The following is a 21,830-nucleotide window of genomic DNA, read 5'->3' on the forward strand; positions in this document are numbered from 1 at the left end:
CTCAGACAAATAAAACATGCCTTCAGAACAAAGGAATGGCATGTGTCAGGGAAGACTGCCTAGGATGTACTGATGGGGAAGCTGACGGAGCTTCCCAGGAGGGTATTTGTTAGTTATGAGCATTTCTCCTTCTGTCCTAGCATGGAAGGTTCTATCGTGCATCTGCCCCAGATCATAGCTCTAAAGAAGAAATACAAGGCTTACCTCTACATAGATGAAGCTCACAGTATTGGGGCCGTGGGCCCAACTGGCCGAGGTGTCACGGAATTCTTTGGACTAGACCCTCACGAAGTTGATGTGCTCATGGGCACATTCACCAAAAGCTTTGGAGCTGCAGGAGGTTACATAGCTGGAAGGAAGGTAAGAGAGGGACCCCTTGTGTCTGTTTAAAACCTGAGCGCCCTGGGGGTGCCGTGTGTAGGGCTTCTCTGAATTTCATGAAAACTTCAATTCAGTTCACCACACCTCAGCTGATCACTCCAGCCTGGCTACAATGGGTTCACAGCCAGATAAGGCCCAGAATGTCGAGGAGCTCTCCCTCGAATAGTGAAGAGGAGGATGTGATGAGTGATCACATTATAATGAAATGGCAACACTGGCCATGTACACAAGGTGCAAAGTACCAGGGGGAGGAATAATTAACTTTGTTAAGTAGTATTTAGGACATGGTTTAGATTGAATGTCCACCTTATAGACAGATAATGGGGGGCCGTATTTAACACAGAGAGAGAATAATGTATACCAAGCCACAGAAGTGATAAGGGATGTTCTGAAAACTATAAGCAGTTTGGGGTTTGTGGCATTAAAAAACAGAAGGAAGGTAATAGCAACAGTAGGCAAATGTTAGTTATTCAGAGGCTGACCCTGTGTTACGAGTTGTGGGTTTTAAGAGTTGTAATCAAAACGCTGGCAGGAATGTACTTTTAAGAAATTTTCTCTGCAAAAAAAAATTCTTTCCATAATGTTGCATAAACCATAGGTCAAATCCTGCCTTTCTCCAGTATCTTATCAATATGCCTTAAAAATTCTTATCTGCTGGGATTAGATTGTTAAGTGAATGTTGGCCCTGTCAAGGATCTTGAGTCCACTTGGTCAATATCACCAAGAGGTTTGTGAAAATAAAACAATAAATACTTGAGAGAAATTTAAAAGGAGGGAAAGGAAAGGGACAAAGAAAGTCCAATATTCAAACCTGGGCTTGAGAGATAAAGGAGCCAGTTATCCGACCAATGAGAGGACAGCCTCGTCCAAATTCTGACACCTATCTCAGACAAACCTACACCTGTCCCAAAGAGCGTGACAGTGATGTTGGCTCAGCTTAGGATGGCACACCAGGCCCAAAACCAGTGCATGCAAGTGGTATCAACAAAAATCCCCACTTCCTTACCTATTGTGATGAACAGGAATTTCTGGTAAACCAGTTAGACAAACCAAGAAGTGCAGCAGAAAACAGTCCTCTCATTGAAAGCTCATGATTTAAAACAACAGATTTAATTCTGGCCACTGGCTCTGCCATGAAATGCACAGATGCTTAAAATGTTCAGAGTTGTAAGTGGTTTTTACCCTTCAATAAACACTGCTTTCTTTCGGGTTCAAAGCATTGTTTTTCATCCCCTCTCCACTTGCCTGTGGGAATTAGCCAGGTAATGCTAAAACCATTGGGAATGCCCAGGATCTTACAAAATTCAGCTAAATCTGGTGAAAGGTTAAATGTTCCCTTCCTAGACTGCCGAAGCAGTAGGATCAGAGGGTCTCAAATTTAGGAGCTCCCTGATCCCGGCTACATTGCCTTGTGAGCTCGTGGTTTTGTGATTACTTTAGCAGCAGTTCTGAACTTCAGAATTTTTAACCAAGCGTAACTCTGTTTCCTGAACCAAAGGCACCTGAATAAACTGAAGCAAGCCAATCCTTGAAATGTTGTCAAATTTGGTGCATGTCACATTTTTCCTCCTAGAGTGCCTTCATTTGATACCCACTTTAAACAAAGGCTCGTGACTAGCAGAAGTAAAGACCAGTTCACCATGATTCTCTCTCATGCTCTCCATTCTTTTTTTTTTTTTTTTTTTTTTTTTTGAGACGGAGTCTCACGCTGTTGCCCAGGCTGGAGTGCAGTGGCGCGATCTCGGCTCACTGCAAGCTCCGCCTCCCAGGTTCCCGCCATTCTCCTGCCTCAGCCTCCTGAGTAGCTGGGACTACAGGCGCCCGCCACCGCGCCCGGCTAATTTTTTTTTGTATTTTTAGTAGAGACGGGGTTTCACTGTGGTCTCGATCTCCTGACCTTGTGATCCGCCCGCCTCGGCCTCCCAAAGTGCTGGGATTACAGGCTTGAGCCACCGCGCCCGGCCCATGCTCTCCATTCTGACATTAGCAAGAGTATCTTTAAGGTGTAGATGTTCCTGTGTACACAATTTCTACTCATTTGGCGTAGATACCGAGCAATTGTGAAAATTACCATTATTTACATTAATCCGGATGCAGAAAAAGTATGTACATCTGTTCCTTTTCTTACCTTTTAAAATGCTCGTTTTGTGCATATTTACATCCAGAGGGTCGCATCGTTCATTCCCTTTCCTCTCCCTCCTTTTTCCTCCCCACCTTTCTCTGTCTTCTCTTCCCCTCATGTTGCACTGCAGTGTCTAAATTTACCACTAGATGGCAGCAAGAATTAGAGGTGTTTGGCAGAGACCCGTTAGCCTCCCCTGAGATCTACCGCCCTAAAACAGCAAGATGCAAAACCTTGAAAACATAGGACTGTTTCCAAGACCTGGGCGGTGAGCAGGAGCGCACTTAAGAAAATGCATGTATCTCTGATGACTTAAAAATCAGCCAGATACACACCTATGGTTTTGATGAGACTGTGACAAACCTGGGTAAACAGGCTTCCTTTCGGCCTAATGAGCTCCTGATTTAATGGAACTTAGGTATCTGTTCCTTTGTACCTTTAATTCTTTTTAATTATGTTAATTTTTATTATGTATAATTTCAAGTCAAATTATATATTGTATTCCTATGAACTTTAGACAATTTTGTGAAGAATTTTTACTTTGAGTCTGTTTAAATTATGCTTTTTAACTGAAACAACATAGGATTGGGCAAATACTAAAGAAAAACTACTTCTACTAGTAGTTTGAAAAACTACTTCTACTAGTATGTTTAAATAATTAGAGTACAGTTTTCAAACTCTGATAACTGTACTGTAAGATAGATAGATAGACAGTTGATAGAGAGACGAATAATCTCCCAGATACTTTGCCATATATCTCAGTTTAGGGGATTATTGCAAAATAGCTAGGATTCTAAACCAATGTATACAAAAGCAACAAAATTGAACATAAAAAAGTTAAAGTACACACATTCAGACTTGCTGTTTTTCTGAAACTGTATATAATTTCAATTTCACTGTGCCCACAGGGTTCTCAGTAAACCCTGAAATTTGAAAATAATCAGTTAGCTCCAAAAATCTAGAAAAAAAGATTTAAAAATCTGGCTCTTAACTCTCTTTTTAAATGATGTTAATATTGGTGTAGAGGGGCTGCATTTCCAATAACAGTGTCTGGGAGGTTCTGGAAATCTTTATGGAATGGGTCAAGGTCAGAGCTTTATATATTAGCAACTAGATGAGTCATGTAATGAAATATACTTGAAAACAAGGAGGAAAAAATTGTTTAGCATGATGATACTACCAGAGAAAACAGAGGTTTTGTTTTGACCTCAGAGCCTTTTCCTCACAAAGTGTCCTACAAATTCCCCTCTGCTAATTGGAGGTTGCTGCCAGGCTGTGATCCCCTCTTTCCACTCAAGGAAACTGCTAACAGTCTGTCCAGAGCCAGCAGAGTTTTGCTGTTCTGCTCACTTTGAGTTTGGAGCCACTATAGATGCACAGTGAACAGCCTAACTTGGAGGAGTCTGTCCTTTCAAGACTTTCCTGATGAAATTCCAGATCACTACTTCTCTCCACCTGTCAGAGCTCCATGCCATGAATGGCTTCTTTGAAGGGAAGCCTAAGCTGATGAGACTAGGTTTCTCATTTTTATTCTTTTACATCTGTATTGATCCTGCTGCTGGGAAATGTGGTCAATGCCAAAGACCCCAAACTTTTCCCCAGACAAGGATCTTGAGTACACTTATATGCTTGGCACTGAGCACTGGCTCCCACAGCCTCCACAGGCTGACCAGAGACTTACAAATGAATGAAGCGATGGTAGCCCTTGTAACTGATAGGTTGCAGGGCTGGAATTCTGGAGAAAGGAACTGGGACGGGGCGGACAAATTTGGGGTGAGCATTAGTCCCAGAAGCCCGCATGCCAGCCAAAGCCGGGTCGCTCTAAAAAGCGAGCCCTGCCCTGCACGCTAGGCCCTGGCTGTATTTAACATCCCTTTGAAGTAAGCAGGGGTCATGGCGTGAGCTCTGAGATGTTTATTCTAAGAGTCTCCTGTCTGATTTCCTCCCAAAAAAAGCCACCCTTGCCCTTGAACTTCAGGCCCATGGGTAGAGAAAACAATCAGGGTTTTGAACTTCCAAATGGATGTGGAAACCTCAGTATGAGGAGACCTCTAGCCCACCTTGAAGAAGACACATCCCAGACTCACCTTGCAAAAGACCAAAGCCACCTCTTAACTCATGGCTCATAGCACCCATTGGGGAAACAAGAGGGGGAATTCGTAGCCAGGAATCAAGGCTCTCCCTGACCCTCTCCAGAAGTTACTCAAAGAGCTCCATTTTTTGAACCACACAAGCAAATAAACTTCCATCCAGAAACTCAGACCCTGAGAGAAAGCGAACTCAGTCCAAAAAAAATAAAATTTGGGGCAAGATAGTCTTAACATTAAAAGGAACCAGTGCTGCACCAATGAGGTATTCATTCAAACTAAGAAGGCTCATGACCTTGACTTTAAAAAATGTCTCAATCTGTGAATTAGGGTTGGGGACATTGGGAAGAGCCCTTTTCAAGATCAAAGGAAGTTTTGTTTTGTTTCCTTGTCTGATCTTTGTCAGTGATGACCCCCAAGCTAAGTTAGTAATACCCTATATGCTTTGAGGCCCCTGGCCATCTTTCCTCCATCTCTAAAACTCCTCGGTTTTCCATTAGACCGTCAGTATTTAGCAGGCCACTACTAGGTATCCACCACTATGGATTTTAAAAGAAGTGTAAAGCTCCATCCCTGGTCTCAAGGAAGTTTCAGTCCCTTTTGGAGAAACTAGAGAGATAGACATGAAACATTTTGAGGCCAATGTGACTCAATCTGCGGTTTAGTACCATATGGATGAGTAGATCAGGACGTCTCCCCACCCTCTCCAAAAAGAGGAACAGTCTCTGGGTTAGGGAAAGCACCGCAGAGTAAGGAGAGTGGAATTGGGGTCTGTGCTCTCCTGGACCCCCTCACACCACGCCAAGCTTACTCTTCTGGGGAGAAGTCTGGAAAGTCAAGTGTGGTCTAAGGGTGGGGCTCTACAGTTAGCTTCTTTGGGTCCAAATCCTTGTTCTACCACCTTTTGGGAATAATTTGGGAATTCTCTGTGATTCAGTTGTTCTGTCTACAAAATGCCAATTAAAACAGTATCTACCTGAAAGAGTTATTGTGAAGTTTAAATGTATTAATGCATACAAAGTTCCTAAAATGGAACCTCAGGCCACTGGGGAATATCAGCTATGCTGTTAGCTTCTAGCCTTATCAGCTCTTCAGGGTCATTCAACCTGTCATCAAGCCTAGGTACTCCCTTATTGAAAATGTTTCTCTTTTCCTTTCTTTTCACTCCTGCTGCCACCCCTCCCCATAAGGATGCAGGAAGAGCTAGGCTGAAAATCCTTGGTTCGATGTATAGGTCTATCAATGTGTAGTCACACAACCTTAGAATGTAACCGTGTGCAAAACAAGAGAGTTGAAACAAGGACACTCCAAGAAGCTTTTATATTTTGGTCCCCTCCTCCCACGCCATGCTCGCAGTTCTAAGAATCTTTCAATTGGCTATTCATTAACAATAATTGGCCAGGCGCAGTGGCTCATGCCTATAATCACAACACTTTGGGAGGCCAAGGTGGGCGGATTACCAGAGGTCAGGAGTTCGAAACCAGCCTGGCCAACATGGTGAAACCCCGTCTCTACAAAAAATACAAAAATTAGCCGGGCGTAGTGGCACACGCCTGTAGTCCCAGATACTCTGGAGGCTGAAGCAGGAGAATTGCTTGAGCGCAGGAGACAGAAGTTGCAGTGAGCCAAGGTCATGCCACTGCACTCCAGCCTGGCCGACAGAGCAAGATTCTGTCAAAAAGAAAAAGAAAGTTACCAACTGCATCAGGCATTCACTGTTTCACTGTGTACCGGATGCTTTTCTAAGCATCTCATATATGTATTCACCCATTTCATCCTCATAAACTCCAAGACAGGTATTACTATGATCTCATTTTTCAGAGAAGCCAACTAAGGCACAGAGAGATTTAGTAACTGGCCCATAGTCACACAGCAGTAAGTGGCAAAGCCAGGATTTGAATCCAAGCTATTGGGCACCAGAGGCTGTGCTGTAACTCCTGGGTTATACTCCCTCCAAGGGGACAGCTCCTTAACCCCTTGTCTCAGAAGCACTGGCTTCTCCCTCTCTTCCCAATTGACATCTCCATTCTGTGCCCATAAGATGCCATCCTTATTCCTAATTTTAGGACAGACCCATGCCTTTTTGCTCTTCTGCATCTATTCAAATCTCCCCATCCCTCATGGCCAGATCACACCCTTGAAACACCTTGTTCCTGACAGAGGTCCACATGAGCCTCCATCATCCAATTCCCAGGACCCACCCACTGTCTCCTCGTTGACTTCCCCTGCATCCTGTAGGGAGATATTCGCTCCAACAGAGAAAGGCAATCCCTGCTGCTGCCCTCCAGGAGCACGGAACATGGCACTGTGAAGGACAGCCCTGACTGTAGCTACTCTGGCACATGACTGCTGTCATCTCTTTGAGGCACCTCAGATACTCCAAAGTGAACTTTCTGGATACCCTGTGGCTGATGAATTCAGTCAGGCCAGCATCATGCACATACTCTTCAGATATGGGGAAAACCCACCCAGCTTTTTTCATAAGGCTCACCAAATAAAAGAATCAGCAAAAAACTTAATTTCATTTATATAAATGGATAACGGATGCCAGGGACTAGCCCTATGGTCCTTTTCTATCCTCCCTCCCCTCCTGGACTCCCACACATGTCTAGGACATAGAAAGTTACTGGTATATTCTTGCTGGAAGGAAAGGTGGAAGGAGGGAGGGGGAGAAGAAAAGAGGAAAGAAGGGAGGGAGGGAGGGAGGGAGGGAGGGAGGGAGGGAGGAAAGGAAGGGAGGGAGGGAGGAAGGAAGGAAGGGAGGGAGGGAGGGAGGGAGGGAGGGAGAGAGGGAGGGAGGAAATACTTTGAAATACAGAGAAGAAAAGGATTTAAATAAAAAATTTGAAATGAAAAGAGGGAGAGAGACAGAGAATCAGAGTAGACGGGAAGGGGAAGGAAGGAGCTAGAAGGAAAGGAAGAAACAAAAAACAAAAGGAATAGTTTGAAGTGAAGGAGAAGATGGAAAAGGGAAGTCATAGAAGAAGGATGGGTGGACGAGGAGATTCAGAATGAAAGACATATTGAAGAAGGCAGGAAGAACAGAACAGATTCCCTGGTTCCCCTCATGGACCAGGTAGAGTCATCACATCATTAATTTAACCTTCACCAACCACTGTAAGGCAGGCCACACACTGTTCTGAGGAAGAGAAACTGTGACTGTTGAAAATGCTTATAAGCAACAATGCCCATACATACCCAAGAGAGATGGAATAGTGATGGGCAGGGAACAGGCCCAGGCTCGGAGGTGGGAATGAATGTGACTAATAAAGGAGGGTGAGGAGGACATGAACCTACCCCAAAGCAGAGGATCTCGATTCCCAAGAGCTCTTTCCAAATCACCTTCATGAGGAAGGAAGACATAGCGAAGACACTTGCCTAAGTGGGAGTCTAAGCTGTGCCATTATTCTAAAGAGAAGGCACCTGATCCTTTAAAGACCCCACTGCTAATGCAGAGGGCTGCCATCAGCCCATTAGCTTTTCTGAAAGACACTCTGAGGGTCCCAGGCCATGAGACACTGTAGGTGGGCTGATGGAGGGTCTCTGCAATCCAACTGAGCACCTGCAGGTGCCAGCTCTGAGGCCCTCACCACTGCGGCATTAGGTTACTGGAGCTTCTTAGGGCTTTCAGCAAGCTTACTTGGGACCTTACATTTGGCCTCAGGAATCAGGCATACAGGTGAAAACTGGCTCCTCCCACTGAAGACCAGAATTCTGTAACAGCTCAGCATTCCAAAGAGTGTTACACAAAATACACAAAATTCCAATAGTTATCTGCTGCCCAAGGCATAACCAGAGTTTATCTGGTCCTAACCTATATTCTGGTTTCATTTCCCACAAACCTGTACTCAAACTGTCCTTTGCTGTCCTCCAAACACGCTGCCTCCATTAGTTTTTGCTGTGTAACAAACCACCCCCAAATTTGGTGTCTAAAATCACCACCATTTATTTAGCTTCCAATTCTGTCCATCAACAATGTGGGCTGGGCTCAGCTGAGGAGTTCTTTTGGTCTCATCTGGACTTGCTTCTGTCCACTCAACAGTCCATTGCTGAGTGAGCAGGGCACTGCCTGGCCTGTGGTAGCTTCAGCTGGAGTGGTCCTTCTCTATTCCACATGGTTGTCACCCTCCAGCAAGCTAGCTCAGGCTTATTCACATAGCAGCTGGAGAGAGTTCTGAGAGGACAAAAGCACTCAAGGCATTTTGAGGCATAGACTCAGAACCACCACACCATCATCTCTGCCATATACTGCTGGACAAAGAAAGTCACAAGGCCAGCCCAGATTAATCCGCCTTTCGATGGAGGGAGCTGCAAAGTTGAATTGCAAAGATGCATGGTTACAGGCAGTGAGAGAATTACAGCTATTTTTTGTAAACACTCTACTATACATGCCTTCTACTTTCTTGCTTGTGTTCCTATGTTCAGCTTCTCTCTTCTGCCACCCTCCCTCCACGTTTTCTTTTCCTCCTTAATTATCTTCATTCTTCAAGGCTTAATCATATCTTCTCATTGGAACCTTCTCTATCTACTTCAGCTAGAAGGACCCTCTCTCCTCTGCATCTTGCAGCCCTGTTGTATGTCCTAGTTTGCATGGACTGTGACTTATTCTACCATGCTTGTTCATGGGCACAATCACATGTAATATTCTCAAGGGCAAGGACCACATCCTGTGTTCTTTGGGCACTGAACACCAAGTCAGTGCTCACACACAGTAGGTACTCAACAAATGCTTCAGAGATCATTTCTTCTTCACACATCTGGTTTTGCCTTAAAGTTCAACTCCAAATTTGCAGCATCCTGCTTTGCTGTAGATTCTAGGTTTTTGAGGGAGAAACTATGAAGGAAATAGAAAAAAATAATTTGATGAAAACCATTGAGAGTTGGACCCCATTCCTCTTTTGAGCTGTGAGATCAAATGTCTTTTGCTATGAAGATGGGGATGGGACTAGATGTAATTCCCACCACCAGTGTTGAGATTTACTTGCCCTCTTTTTGGGTTTTCCCTCTTTATTTAAGGACCTTGTGGATTATTTACGGGTTCACTCGCATAGTGCCGTCTATGCTTCATCCATGAGCCCACCGATAGCAGAGCAAATCATCAGATCACTAAAACATCTCATGGGAATGGATGGGACCACACAAGGTAAGAGGATCTGCATAGAGCACAGCTCTTGCATCGCTCTGTCTCCCTTCTGCCTCATTAATTTTTCCACTTCTCAAATACACATCTTTATCTTATAGAACCCTATTTGTAAATCAAGCCATGTGATAAATGCACAAAAACTGCTGTTAGCACACCACACAAAAACCCTTCATTAAAGCAAAGAAAACTTTCTAATTTACCTCATTGTGAACAGCAAATTGAGATAATTTTGTGTGATCAATTATGTTGAAATGAAGCAAATATAGTGTGTGTGTGTGTGTTTGCGTGTGTGTGTGCGCGCACGCTTGCATGCACATGCTTGCCTGTGCTTGCTTGGGGCTGTCACTTGTGTTTCCCTAAGACCAAAGTAGCCAATTTAATATCCAATTTTTCATCCTTTTATTTTTTATAGCCAGAGGTTGGGCAATGGAAGTCCACCACTGGCCATTTGAGGATATATAGACAAAACACACACAATAACCTTCCAGCCATTTCTTTGCCAGTGGGAACAGAGCTAAACTGTGCTACTTTGCTTAACCCAAATTAATCCTTTTTGAAAAGTTGTTTCATAAAAACCCCTTGGAACTCTCCCTCCATTTTGCAGAGATGGTTTATAGAGATTCTACTGCATGTCACACACCAGAGGGGATACGGTGCTGAAGAAGGCAGTTCTTGCTGCCAGGCAAGCTGGTGAGCACATTTATGGAAGTAGCCAATTTATCCTGGCCACTGGACTGTACAATCCATGTGCCTCACCTCACTTCCCAGCTGTCCTGAAGTCTGACATTGCTTAATGCAACCCTCCAAGCCTGCTATTTCAATAGAAGTATGGGGTACTCCATGAGTTTTCGGTATTATTAAAGCAGCAGAATATTCACATACAAATTTTATCAGAAGCCTACTGTATAAAACAGATAAGAACAAGGCTGATCTAGTTAAAGTAGTGTCTTCACTTACCCCCATACTGATACCCCTTGGGGCCCTTCTACTGAGCCCTAGTGCTCCCAAGACACTTGTTTGAAAGACAGGACTTTTTTTCACTAAAGCAGGGTAAAGGCCTGCAGGAGGATATTTTTTCCTCCATATGAAATGCAGTGATTGGCTGATCTCTAGGATTCCTTCCAGGCTTGCCTTTTCAGTGTTATGACTCTGCATCTTATTGATTAGTCTTTGTGAAAAGAAAACGACAGTCCAGTCTAGGAAGCCCTTATGGTATGAGACCGAAGGTAGCTGCCTGGATCTGACTCCTGTGATACTATTCACTCGTGTGTGGCCTTAGACGAGTGACTTATCTATTCAACCCCGAGCAAGTGACTCAACTTCTCTGTACTTCAATTCATCCAGTTATAAAGTGAGAAAAAATGATATTTAGGAGCCAAGGTTTTTGTGAGAAGTAGATACATTAATCTGTATAAAATATTTAGCATTGTGTCTGGAGACAATTATTAGTAAGCATTATATAATTGCTTGCTACTGTTATTTGCTGTTGTTTCTGAGGTGATCAACAAGTATTTGAACCATTTCTCAGAGATGCTGTAGGAAGCATCGTTATGACAGAAGAGAAGTAGGACTAGATATCCTCTAAGATAAGATCCTGGATTAGTCAGAATAAGGGAGGTTTTGCCACCATAATAAATAAACCCTGTAGATCTCAGTGGCTTCACAGAACCAAGGTATTTCTTGTTTGCATCACATCTAATACCAGTCAGTCAGCTCTCTACACAGTGCTTGTCCTTGAAGACAGTGACTCAGGCTGCTTTCACCTTAAGGGTTCGTCATCTCAACACATGGCCCCCATGGTTACCAAGGTAAAAAGAAAGGGAGGGTCAGCCTGGAGGTGATTCTTATCACCTTGTTTACAATCTATTGGCCAAAACTAGTCATATGGCCACACCCCAAAAAGAGGCCGGGGTCAATTAAGGGATACAGATTGGATAAACAGGTACCTTTTTTTGGTGGGGGGAGGTTCTTTTTTTGGGGGAGTTTTAAAAATTTGAGACAGTCTTGCTCTGTCGCCCAGGCTGAAGGGCAGTGACGTGATCTGGGCTCACTGCAACCTCCACCTCCCAGACTCAAGCAATTCTCCTGCCTTAGCCTCCTGAGTAGTTGGGACTACAGGCGCGCACCACCATGCCCAGCTAATTTTTTTTTTTTTTTTTTTTGAGACAGAGTTTCACTCTTGTCACCCAGGCTAGAGTACAATGGTGTGATCTCAGCTCACTGCAACCTCTGCCTCCTGGGTTCAAGCAATTCTCCTGCCTCAGCCTCCTGAGTAGCTGGGATTACAGGTGCCTGCCACCACACCTGGCTATTTTTTGTATTTTTAGTAGACATGGAGTTTCGCCAGGTTGGTCTCAAACTCCCGATCTCAGGTGATCCACCCACCTTGGCCTCCCAAAATGCTGGGATTACAGGCATGAGCCACCACACCTGGCCAATTTTTGTATTTTTAGTTGAGATGGGGTTTCACCATGTTGGCCATGCTGGTCGGGAACTCCTGGCCTCAAGTGATCTGCCCACATCGGCCTCTCAAAGTGCTGGGATTACAGGTGTGAGCCACTATGCCTGTCCTAAACAGGTATCTTTTAACCTTTTAACATTGAAGCCATATAGAGCGGCATCTTTTCCTCCACAAGCTTTCCACTGTATGAAAAAACTGGCCTGGAACTACTGGCTTCCCATAAAGCCATATTAATTCTCTTCTTAAACTTCAAGTGTTTCTTAATGGAAAATCAATTATTTGAGTTTTAAGCAAAAATGCAAGTTAAGTGAATTGTCTCAGAATGACTAGAATTATTCTTTGGTCTTGTTTTAAAGACAAGTGACTAGGAAAAAGTTATTCTAGAAATTAGCTTGTGTCTCAACAAAAATTTTCACTCATTTCTGGGGTCCTTTGTTGTATATGTCATCCGAATCAGTTGCTTTACATGTACGCAACTTTACAATCATTTCCTTCCGTCCTCTGGATTGGCTTACCACTTCATCACAGACAGAACTTGCTCTGTTGATCTGATCACAGTGGAAGAAAGATTACATTAAAGACATGAGTAATCATCTGCCATCAATTTTTCTTCCCCTGGGGTAGGAGATATTTCCCTTGCTTCTCTCTCTTAGCCTTATACCTAAGTAATTCTTTGCTTATTTTTTTAACCTCCCATTTAAAGTTTCTCACTTTACTCCTCTTGTCATCTTAAGAGAAAAAAAAAAAAAACAGAGAATGTCATGTGTACGGTCTGGTTTTTTTAGAGGCAAGATAGGAGAATGAGGGAGAAATATAGGACAGTTTATTTTCAAAGAAACAAACAAAGGAAAGTAGAAGAAAAAGAAAATTGACAGAATTATCAGCCAAGTTTCAGGTGGTTGTGCCTGACACATCTTTTGAAGCATTCAAAGGCACACAGTGAATGATCACACTGGCCTCATTTGCAACAGTGGCTTCTTTAAATCAAATGAGCAGGACAGGTTAGGGACATTGCACTAGCTCACCCCTTTCTGCAGAGATAGACTCACTCTCAGGGTAAAGTTGCCCAGAGCTCAAAGGATGCACTGTTTCATGCAAGAGCTGCTTTACAGGATCTGAGAAAGAGGAGCCGGGCTCTGAGCCTTCATCTTCAGCCCACTCCACTGCAACTGTGATTGGAGTCTTTCAAGGCTTTGTTTCGGGTTGAGTTTGGAGAGCAGTTGGCCAGATCTGTTCCTTGATGAATGTCTTCACTTTAATCTGCAATGCAAAGCCATACGCTTCAAAGAAAGGCAAGCTACAGGAATAAGGTCAGTGTTCCTTTGATGCCAAGGTTCAAAGATGAAATAGCAGTCCCAGTGAAATGACAATGTTTATGCACAAACAGCCACCTTCACTCTGCAGCCAGGCTGCTTGTGGAGTTAATGCACACAGGCTGAGGGGCTGCAGGCCGCGCATGCATTCCATATGCACTAAGACCCTTTTAATCTCCTGGCCTGTCACTCTGAGCAGTGCAGTGAGTCCAAAAGTGGAGGTTTGATTTCTCCATCCTAATGGATGTTGGGTGGTCTTCCAGCCAAGCCAATGTTGTAAGCCCCTTAAGGGCAAGAAATGTGTCTTGAATTATTTTGGTGTTCCTCTGAGTGTCAAACTCAGTGCTCAGCTTAATAAATATGTCATGACTCAACTTCCATCTTGCCAGCCTGCTCCATTTCAGGTCAATGTTTATGCTAAATAAGATCGTGAGGATGTTTATCTCATAGGACTGGGAGCTGGGAATTGGTTCCACACCAGTTGTGGCAGCGGAAGGGATCACTCAGTGATTGAGGTTACTTTTGGAAAGGTCTAGAAAGATCACAGCTCAGTCGTTTTCTTACCTATACATAGCATACATAGCCACAAGAAGGTGAGCCCCAAACCACACTGACTCCCCTAAAGAAAGCATTGTCAAAAAATCATCTTATTATCATGTTTAAATCTTTGATGTACATTTTTCGAGAAATCACTCAACATTTTTTGAACTCCCAATCTTGATCTTACCTTACTACACCTTCTCTCCCCAACTCTGGGTAAACTTCCATTTCTCAGAGAAGACAGAGGTTGTATGATGTGGGCTAATTCACAGAGTGTGCCCTGCAGCGGTGCCTGGCCTGACATCTGCTCCGTGAATGGCAAGTCACTTTCCCTCTCTTGGCCTTAGTTCCTTCATTGCAAATTAAGGTTGTCAGAAGAATTAAGTGAAGTGATACAGATAAGGAACTTAGCATGATGCTTGATACACACTAAACATTCAATAAAGACATACTACTTTCAACACATCTCCTTTCTTCCCTTACTTCTGCAAATTTTCCAATAGCTTTACCCACCCCAGAGTTCTCCCTTTTTCCCCGAACTCACATCTTCCTACTCTATCAGCAACTCCTGCACACTCTACTTAACATATATCCAGAATCAGGTCACTTCTCACACAGCCACCACTCTCTCCATCACCTCTCACTTGGATTCCTGGAGTAGCCTCCTGAATATTCTCCCCACTTCTGCCCTTGCCTTTTTATGGCCTGTTCTCCATGCAGAAGCCAAAATTATCTTTTGGAAAAAAGAGAAGAAAAACTAACTCATACCATGTCACTTCCCCACTGAGAACTTTCTATCATCTTTTCAGCTTACTCAGCAGAATCCAGACTGTGTTCTTTACAGCTTCTCAGGATGTGGTCCTCCATATGTCCTGTCACCCCTCCCCTCGCTCAGCCCACTGAAGGCAGCTGGCATCCTTGCTTTTCCTAAAACACAGTGAGCAGCCCACGCAGAAGGGTCTTTGCACTCGCTGGTCCCTCTAAAACTGCTCTTCTGACCTATCTGCATAGCCCACTCCCTCCCTGCCATCCACTTTCTGCTGAAAATCTGCCTTGTTAGGGAAGTGGCCCTATCCTAAATAGTAAATTCCTGTCCCTCTAATTCTCCTCACCTTGCTTTATTTTTTATTTATTATTTATTTGAGATGGAGTCTCACTCTGTCGCCCAGGCTGGAGTGCAGTGGTGCCATCTTGGCTCACTGCAACCTCCACCTCTTGGGCTCAAATGACTCCTGTGCCTCAGCCTGCTGAGTAGCTGGGACTACAGGCACCTGCTGCCACACCCAGCTAATTTTTATATTTTTAGTAGAGACGAGGTTTCACCATGTTGACCAGGCTGGTCTTGAGCTCCCATCTTCAAGAAGTCCGCCCACCTCGGCGGCCCAAAGTAGTGGGATTACAGGCGTGAGGACCGCACCCAGACGCTTTAATCTTTATAGCATTTATGAATACCTGACAAATTGTATATGTATCTGCTTATTATCTGTTTGCTCTCCCTAGAGGGTAAACTCCAGGAGAACAAGCACTTTGTCTTTTATTTATTACACTGAAAACAGTGTCTGGCAAGTACAGGTTTCCAAAAAGATTTATTGAAAGAGTTCTTCTCACTATCCCTCTTATCTCAGCAAATAAACAGCTCTGATGTCTTTTACATCTCTGTGCTTGATTTTTTCCCTTTCCACCTTCTAAAGATACTAGCCCCTTTTCACAGACTAGGATTGTTGGTTTCTCTCATCCTAAAAAGACTTCCCTTGCCCCTTCTTTTTCCAGCAGCCACTGAGCCTCATCCCATCCATTGCAGCAGATCTCAAAAGAGTGAGCTATTCTGCTGGCTTCCCCTCTACCCTTCTCATGCAGTTTCCAGCCCCTGCAGCCTGTCGCCCACCTGTCCTCTGCCTCCTTGCTCCATGGATCCTGCTCCCTCTAAAGTCACTCCTGTAGACACACTCTCCTGCTTCTTCGCCAGATTAAACTTGATCTCTCTGTATCATTCTCTCTCTTTGAAAACAGTCTTCAAAGACTGTCTTAGTCGTAGAGACGCTCTTCTCTTCTGGTTTTGCTCTTATTTTTCTATTTGTTCTTCCTCTCTTTCCCGCCAGGCCTCTTTCCCTATCAGTAAGTGTTTGCCCTAATCCTGCGCTCTGTTCTCTTTATAGTTCCCGCTGCACAAGTACCCTCAGCTGTTTCCTTTCCAAAACAGCTTGTGGACCCTCTACCCCTAGAAACTTCTGCTTGAAATGCTTGCTGCATTCTAACAAGCCCCAAGTGCTGCTGCTGGTCCAGGGACCAGCCTTTGAGAAACACCGCTGCATAACGACCCTGTAGTCACTCTTTCCCTCCCATCAGACACTAATGGCTTGTGGATTTCTTGTAGATAGAAACCATTAAATCTCCATATCAGGTGGGGCTCGGTGGCTCACACCTGTAATCCCAGCACCTTGGGAGGCTGTGGTGGGCAGATCACTTGAGGTCAGGAGTTCGAGACCAGCCTGGTCAACAGGGCAAAACCCTGTCTCTACTAAAAATACAAAACTTAGCTGGGCATGGTGGCGCAAACCTGTAATCCCAGCTACTATGGATACTGAGGCAAGAGAATCGCTTGAGCCCAGGGGGCGGAGGCTACAATAAGCTGAGATAAGGGGTAGCACCAAAGCTGAGAGGCAAAAGAAGAGACCCTGAGCCAGCAAACGAGATATGGGGTTTATTCAGGGGAACTTACATGCAGGGACGGTCCAGTGATGGTAGGCTGGACAGGAGAACTGCCACCACTTGTAAAAAGCATGTAGTTCATATTAGCATTTTCACTTAACATCCTTTCCATAACAACCTCCACCTGGCAACCTTTATTCAACCTTTACTCAACCTTTATTCAAAGGGCCTCAATCCCTTGTATGACAAGCATCCCAGTGGACAAGCTGGGGACTCAGATGTTCCTCATAGGTAAGGAACGAATCTCCAGCTTGGTCACGCTCAAACTGTGAACACACATTCAGGTGTGTCTGCCATACAGGGTCATTCTCAGGAAATGCTTAAGCTGTCACGGTCAGGTGCATGTACCATGCACAGGTACATCTACGATATAATAATCCACACAGTTCCTGACACATCATAGGCCTTCAATACATACTTTCCAGTTGAATTGGAAAGAAATGTGTTAAGTCCCAGTTATGCCATGATGCAGATACTCACAAAATATCTGTTTAGGGCCATCTTTTCATCAAAAGACTTGAGCTGGATCTCTGAATACTTAACATCAGCAATCTGAGTAAACAACTTGCTCATCAAGGACAACTTCTTCCTTATAATTCTTGTCTGCAGGCATGTCTAGTTTTACTCATTACACCTACCTGCTTACTATAGAGTCACTGATGTTGGGGAAAGTTCCCCCACGTGTCCCCAGTCATCATTTCTTGTTTCATGATGATGGGAGTGCCTGACAGGAGGGAGACAGTGACTACAAAGTCATCATACAGCAGTGGTTCTCAAAGAGTGGTCCCTGGACCACAAGAAGCAATGTCACCTGAGGCTTGTTAGAACTGCCACAAAGCATTTCTGAATCAGCTGTTTTAACCATTCCTCCAGGAGATTCTGGTGCAGGCTCAAATTTGATAACCATGTTTCTACATAACAGAAAAGAAACAGATCTGTGCAGAGGGAGAAGTAAAGTGAACAGAGGACGGAATTCTGGCAGATGCAAGCAAAGGTAAAGGACCTAGCAAAAACAGGAGGAAGAAGAGCAGCAGAAGAATAAGAAAAAGCCCAAAAGAGAAAAGCATGAAATGTGTTTGGATCCACTTCTTTAAACCTGTGTTTAAACCAAAACATCAACCCTGCCCACTCAGTTACTACTAGCACCTTGCCTGTCCTTCAGTCCCCATGACCACTTTGGCATCAGGAATAGGAAAGAGAGTTTTGCTTATGAAATACATGTGCCTCACAACAGTCACTCCCTAAGCCTGTGCTTTCACATAACTTTTTGAAGTATGTCAAGTCATTAAGAGTTCATGGTCACAACATTCATTTTATTGTTTGATTTGATAGTAGACATCTGACAGAGATACTGCCATTTCTCCAACAACTGCTATCCCTTGGGATAAATAGGGTAGCATTTATAATAATTACTTAAATGGTTTGTCTCTTCAGTGTATCTTCAATAGGTGGAATCAATCTGATGAAAGGAAATCCACAATGGGCAACACTGCTAGGTGTTGATTTATCATAGGATGACTCAAGACAAAATATTCCATATTCCTAACTCAGAAAGAATGGCCTCTCCTGTAATTATGTGGGATCTACTTAACTTGTGCTATAATAATCACCCTCCATTTGACGGCTCATCTTCCTCCCCTGATCGTTACAATTGTGATGACGTGGTGTTGAAATGAAATTGGCACTTTTTTGAAAAAAAAGATGATCGGCTTAACCTGATGCATCTATTGAACATTAGATATTAAGGTTCTTGTTATATTTTCAATTTCATGTCAGGATGAAACAGCAAATATATATCTTATCAAGCACTTACTTTGCCTACTGGCTACTGTGTAGTTTTTAGATCTACAGGCCCACTTATCTAAAGATCTAAACGTTTAAATATTTTAGAATTTTTGTGTAACATTAAGTCTTTTGAAATACAGCACTTAACCAGAGACAGGAATAGTTGGAACGATTCTAGCTATATGAACAGGCCAGTACTTAAATTTGGATTACTCCAATTACTCCATTGACTTGTTCATTTCTAATTTCATCAAAATGGCTATAAGAAAAATCATAATGTCTCTGATTTAATCAATTCTCTCTCAGCTATTACCTCAGTGCCAGGCTGGTGGGATAATCACCAACTTACTGAATCACAAAACCACATTTTGTATCACATGCATGAAAATGTGATTCATTTATAATCAAGTGGCCAGTAAAGTCTGTAGAAAGGAAAACAGTAATGGAAATTTACTTATAAGAGAAAAGTTATACAGAATTTCAATTACTAATGTGTAATATCTGATTTCAGTAGAATACACCTGAATCATTGTTAATAACACCTAAACTTAAATGATAAATTTAGGAGAAATGAAATTCTCTATTTTTCTTCAAAGTAACACATGTCCCTCTCTGCCCTTAAACTGAAGGAGTTTCTGTGTAGTAAGGAAGGGGAGGGGACAATGTGTCTGGAAGAAAAGGCAGGAGAAAACTAAAGATAAAATTAAGGTGAAATAATGACTTGTGTTCTTCCTGGAAAACAATAGCTATTTAAGATCCTTAGAAATAGAGGAATTTGACCAGGTGTGGTGGCTCACATCTGTAGTTCCAGCACTTTGGGAGGCCAATGCAGGTGGATCACCTGAACTCAGGAATTCGAGACCAGCCTGGGCAACATGGCAAAACCCTGTCTCTACCAAAAAATATAAAAAATTAGATGGAGGTGATGGCACACACCTGTGGTCCCAGTGACTCAGGAGGCAGAGGTGGGAGGATCACTTGAACCTGGGAGGCAGAAGTTGCAATGAGCTGAAATCGAACCCCTGCACTCCAGCCTGGGCAACAGAGTGAGACCCCATCTAAAAATATATGTATATAAAATATATATAAGTAAAAATTATATATATATATATCTATAAATAAAAGTTATAAATTATATACTTATATAATATATAAGTAAAAGTTATATATATTATATACAGGGAGAGAGGAATTTGGCAGGATGAAATAACAATGCAATATTTTCTTTTTAATTTTATGTTTTCTCAATGTAGTAGTCAGGGATTATTGCTGCAAAAAAAGGTCATAAATACTCTGTTACTATTATGCTTCTTTAATTATCTTAGATTTTATCAATTAAACAGATATTATCCAGATAACTACTTCAATTCTCCACTTTCCATAGGAAGAGAAAGCTAAGAAAAAGCTTAACAAGCCTATGATAGGATGGAAACCCAGGTTTTGGTGAGCTTTTTTAAGAAAGCCAATACAAGAAGGATGGGGAAATTGAGTCTGCAAATTAGAGCTAAGTCCCCCAACCATTGTGCTGGTTACAAGTGGTTCCTCCTCAATCTGGGCTTCCTTTACCCTTTAGAAACTAATTGCTATCAGACCAAGACCTGAGGAGGAAATATTCAATAGAAACGCTCCCTAGCAGAGGGCCTCCTCACAATAAATCTTTCTGAGGTTTTAGTTCTTGGATGAGTTGGGAAGTATTCAAAGCTTTCCATCTGTGGGGAAGTTGTTGCCTTGGCTGTAGAATTCTGCTTGCACATTACACGCTGCCTTTAGCAGGGTTGGGGAATGAAGGCTTTCAGCTAACGGGATGCTCCTCTTTTCCTTTGAGTTTTGGCCTCTGGGAGAAGGTTCTCCATTCTTGACCTACAGAAGTGATGGGTTTTTCATTCATATGTGGTTAAATTATGCTGTTATAATATATCATATATAATAATACATTTGGCTATATTGTGTTATGTTTTATGATGATGTTCCCTATTCTAAAATTAAAACTGAGTTCTGTTCCTTCATGGTGAAGTCCCTGTTTCTGCTGAGAACATCAGAAAGGCTAAAGATGACAATTTGGTTTGTATACCCTGGGAAAGAAAACATATATTCTGTTAGTTGAAGTAGTTCAGATCATGTTTAAAGACACAGATAAGTAAACAGCTGTTGCTGATCAAATTGTCCTTATCCTCACGGACAAAGAGGATCTCTACAAAATTAAAGAAAGCAATCCAGGCCTTCCCTGACTTCACAGAGACTTGCAACCTTCCCTCATATTTGCCCCTTCACCACACAGGCCTTTCTGGCTCCTGACTCCAAGCATAGGTCCCCCTGAGCTTTCTGCTACTCGAGCTCATCTCCCAGAGCAGGTGCAGAGCCAAAACTTGAGACCAGAGGAAATCTGGACTCAGAACAACTTAGGGATTCATGCTGGAGTGACCCTTCTAGTTCTTGCCACCAACCCAGGGAGACCTTCCCTAAACATCCTTTCTAAAATATTGTCCCCTTTCCTGTGAGTTACTCAGTCCACCCCCTCACTCAGTATCATTTTTCTTCATAGCACGTATTACCTCCTTTAATATGAATTTTCTTTCTGGGTTAATATCTGTTTTTACCAGGAGAATACAAATGCCATAAAGGCAGAGACATTGTCCCCAAAATGAAGTGGTACATGTTGGCTGAATAAATGACCCATTCAGCATCAGCTTTGGCCATATTTCCTCAACGATTCCGCAGGCAGCTTTTCCTCTATCTTGAAGGCTCTCATCCCTCCCCACAACACACTACCCCCATTCATTATCTCCTGAGCCCCTGGTCATCCTTATAAGTCCTATCTTGATGGCCCCAGTCAGAAAATTACTTTTCCTTCCTTCAGTCACTTGCAGTTTTTTACTTCTATTATGTTAGTCACACACACCCCTAACCCAGCCTTCCAAATAGGTAGTGATTAGTTATTTAATTGCACCTTAAGCATCAAATATGTGAGTGAATGGGCACTGAATACTATACTTGGGACTAAGCAGATTTTCTGACAAGCCTTGGGATCTAGTCACCACTTATAAACAATTACAATGTTATTTCTTTATAGGTTACTTATATAATTATTTTAGTTCAAATACTGCAGTCATAAATACGTCATGGATGGGTGCATGCATAGGTCAAACTCTATAGCCTCTTTCCCATTCTTTTGATAAATGCATGGTTTTATATAACTTACACTGAGGATTTGTCTAGATACTATCAGATATGGAGGTGAGCTGAGCATGCTGCATAATTCAAGCCAATGCTACTTAAATAGTAGAAGCAA

The 21,830-nt window shown here is 43.0% G+C and overlaps 1 protein-coding gene across 2 annotated transcripts in view; it reads left to right on the plus strand.

Annotated features, from left to right (window-relative positions):
- SPTLC3 (serine palmitoyltransferase long chain base subunit 3) overlaps positions 1-21,830 on the plus strand; it is a 171,948-nt gene that overhangs the window by 119,168 nt on the left and 30,950 nt on the right. For both annotated transcript variants that reach the window (XM_050746544.1, XM_050746545.1), the window contains 2 exons: positions 141-360; positions 9,607-9,733. In XM_050746544.1, the coding sequence (XP_050602501.1) occupies positions 141-360; positions 9,607-9,733 (347 nt within the window). The remainder of the gene's footprint in view (positions 1-140; positions 361-9,606; positions 9,734-21,830) is intronic.

The sequence above is a fragment of the Macaca thibetana genome, chromosome 10 (genome assembly GCF_024542745.1).
Source record: "Macaca thibetana thibetana isolate TM-01 chromosome 10, ASM2454274v1, whole genome shotgun sequence".
Taxonomy (NCBI): Eukaryota; Metazoa; Chordata; class Mammalia; order Primates; family Cercopithecidae; genus Macaca; species Macaca thibetana.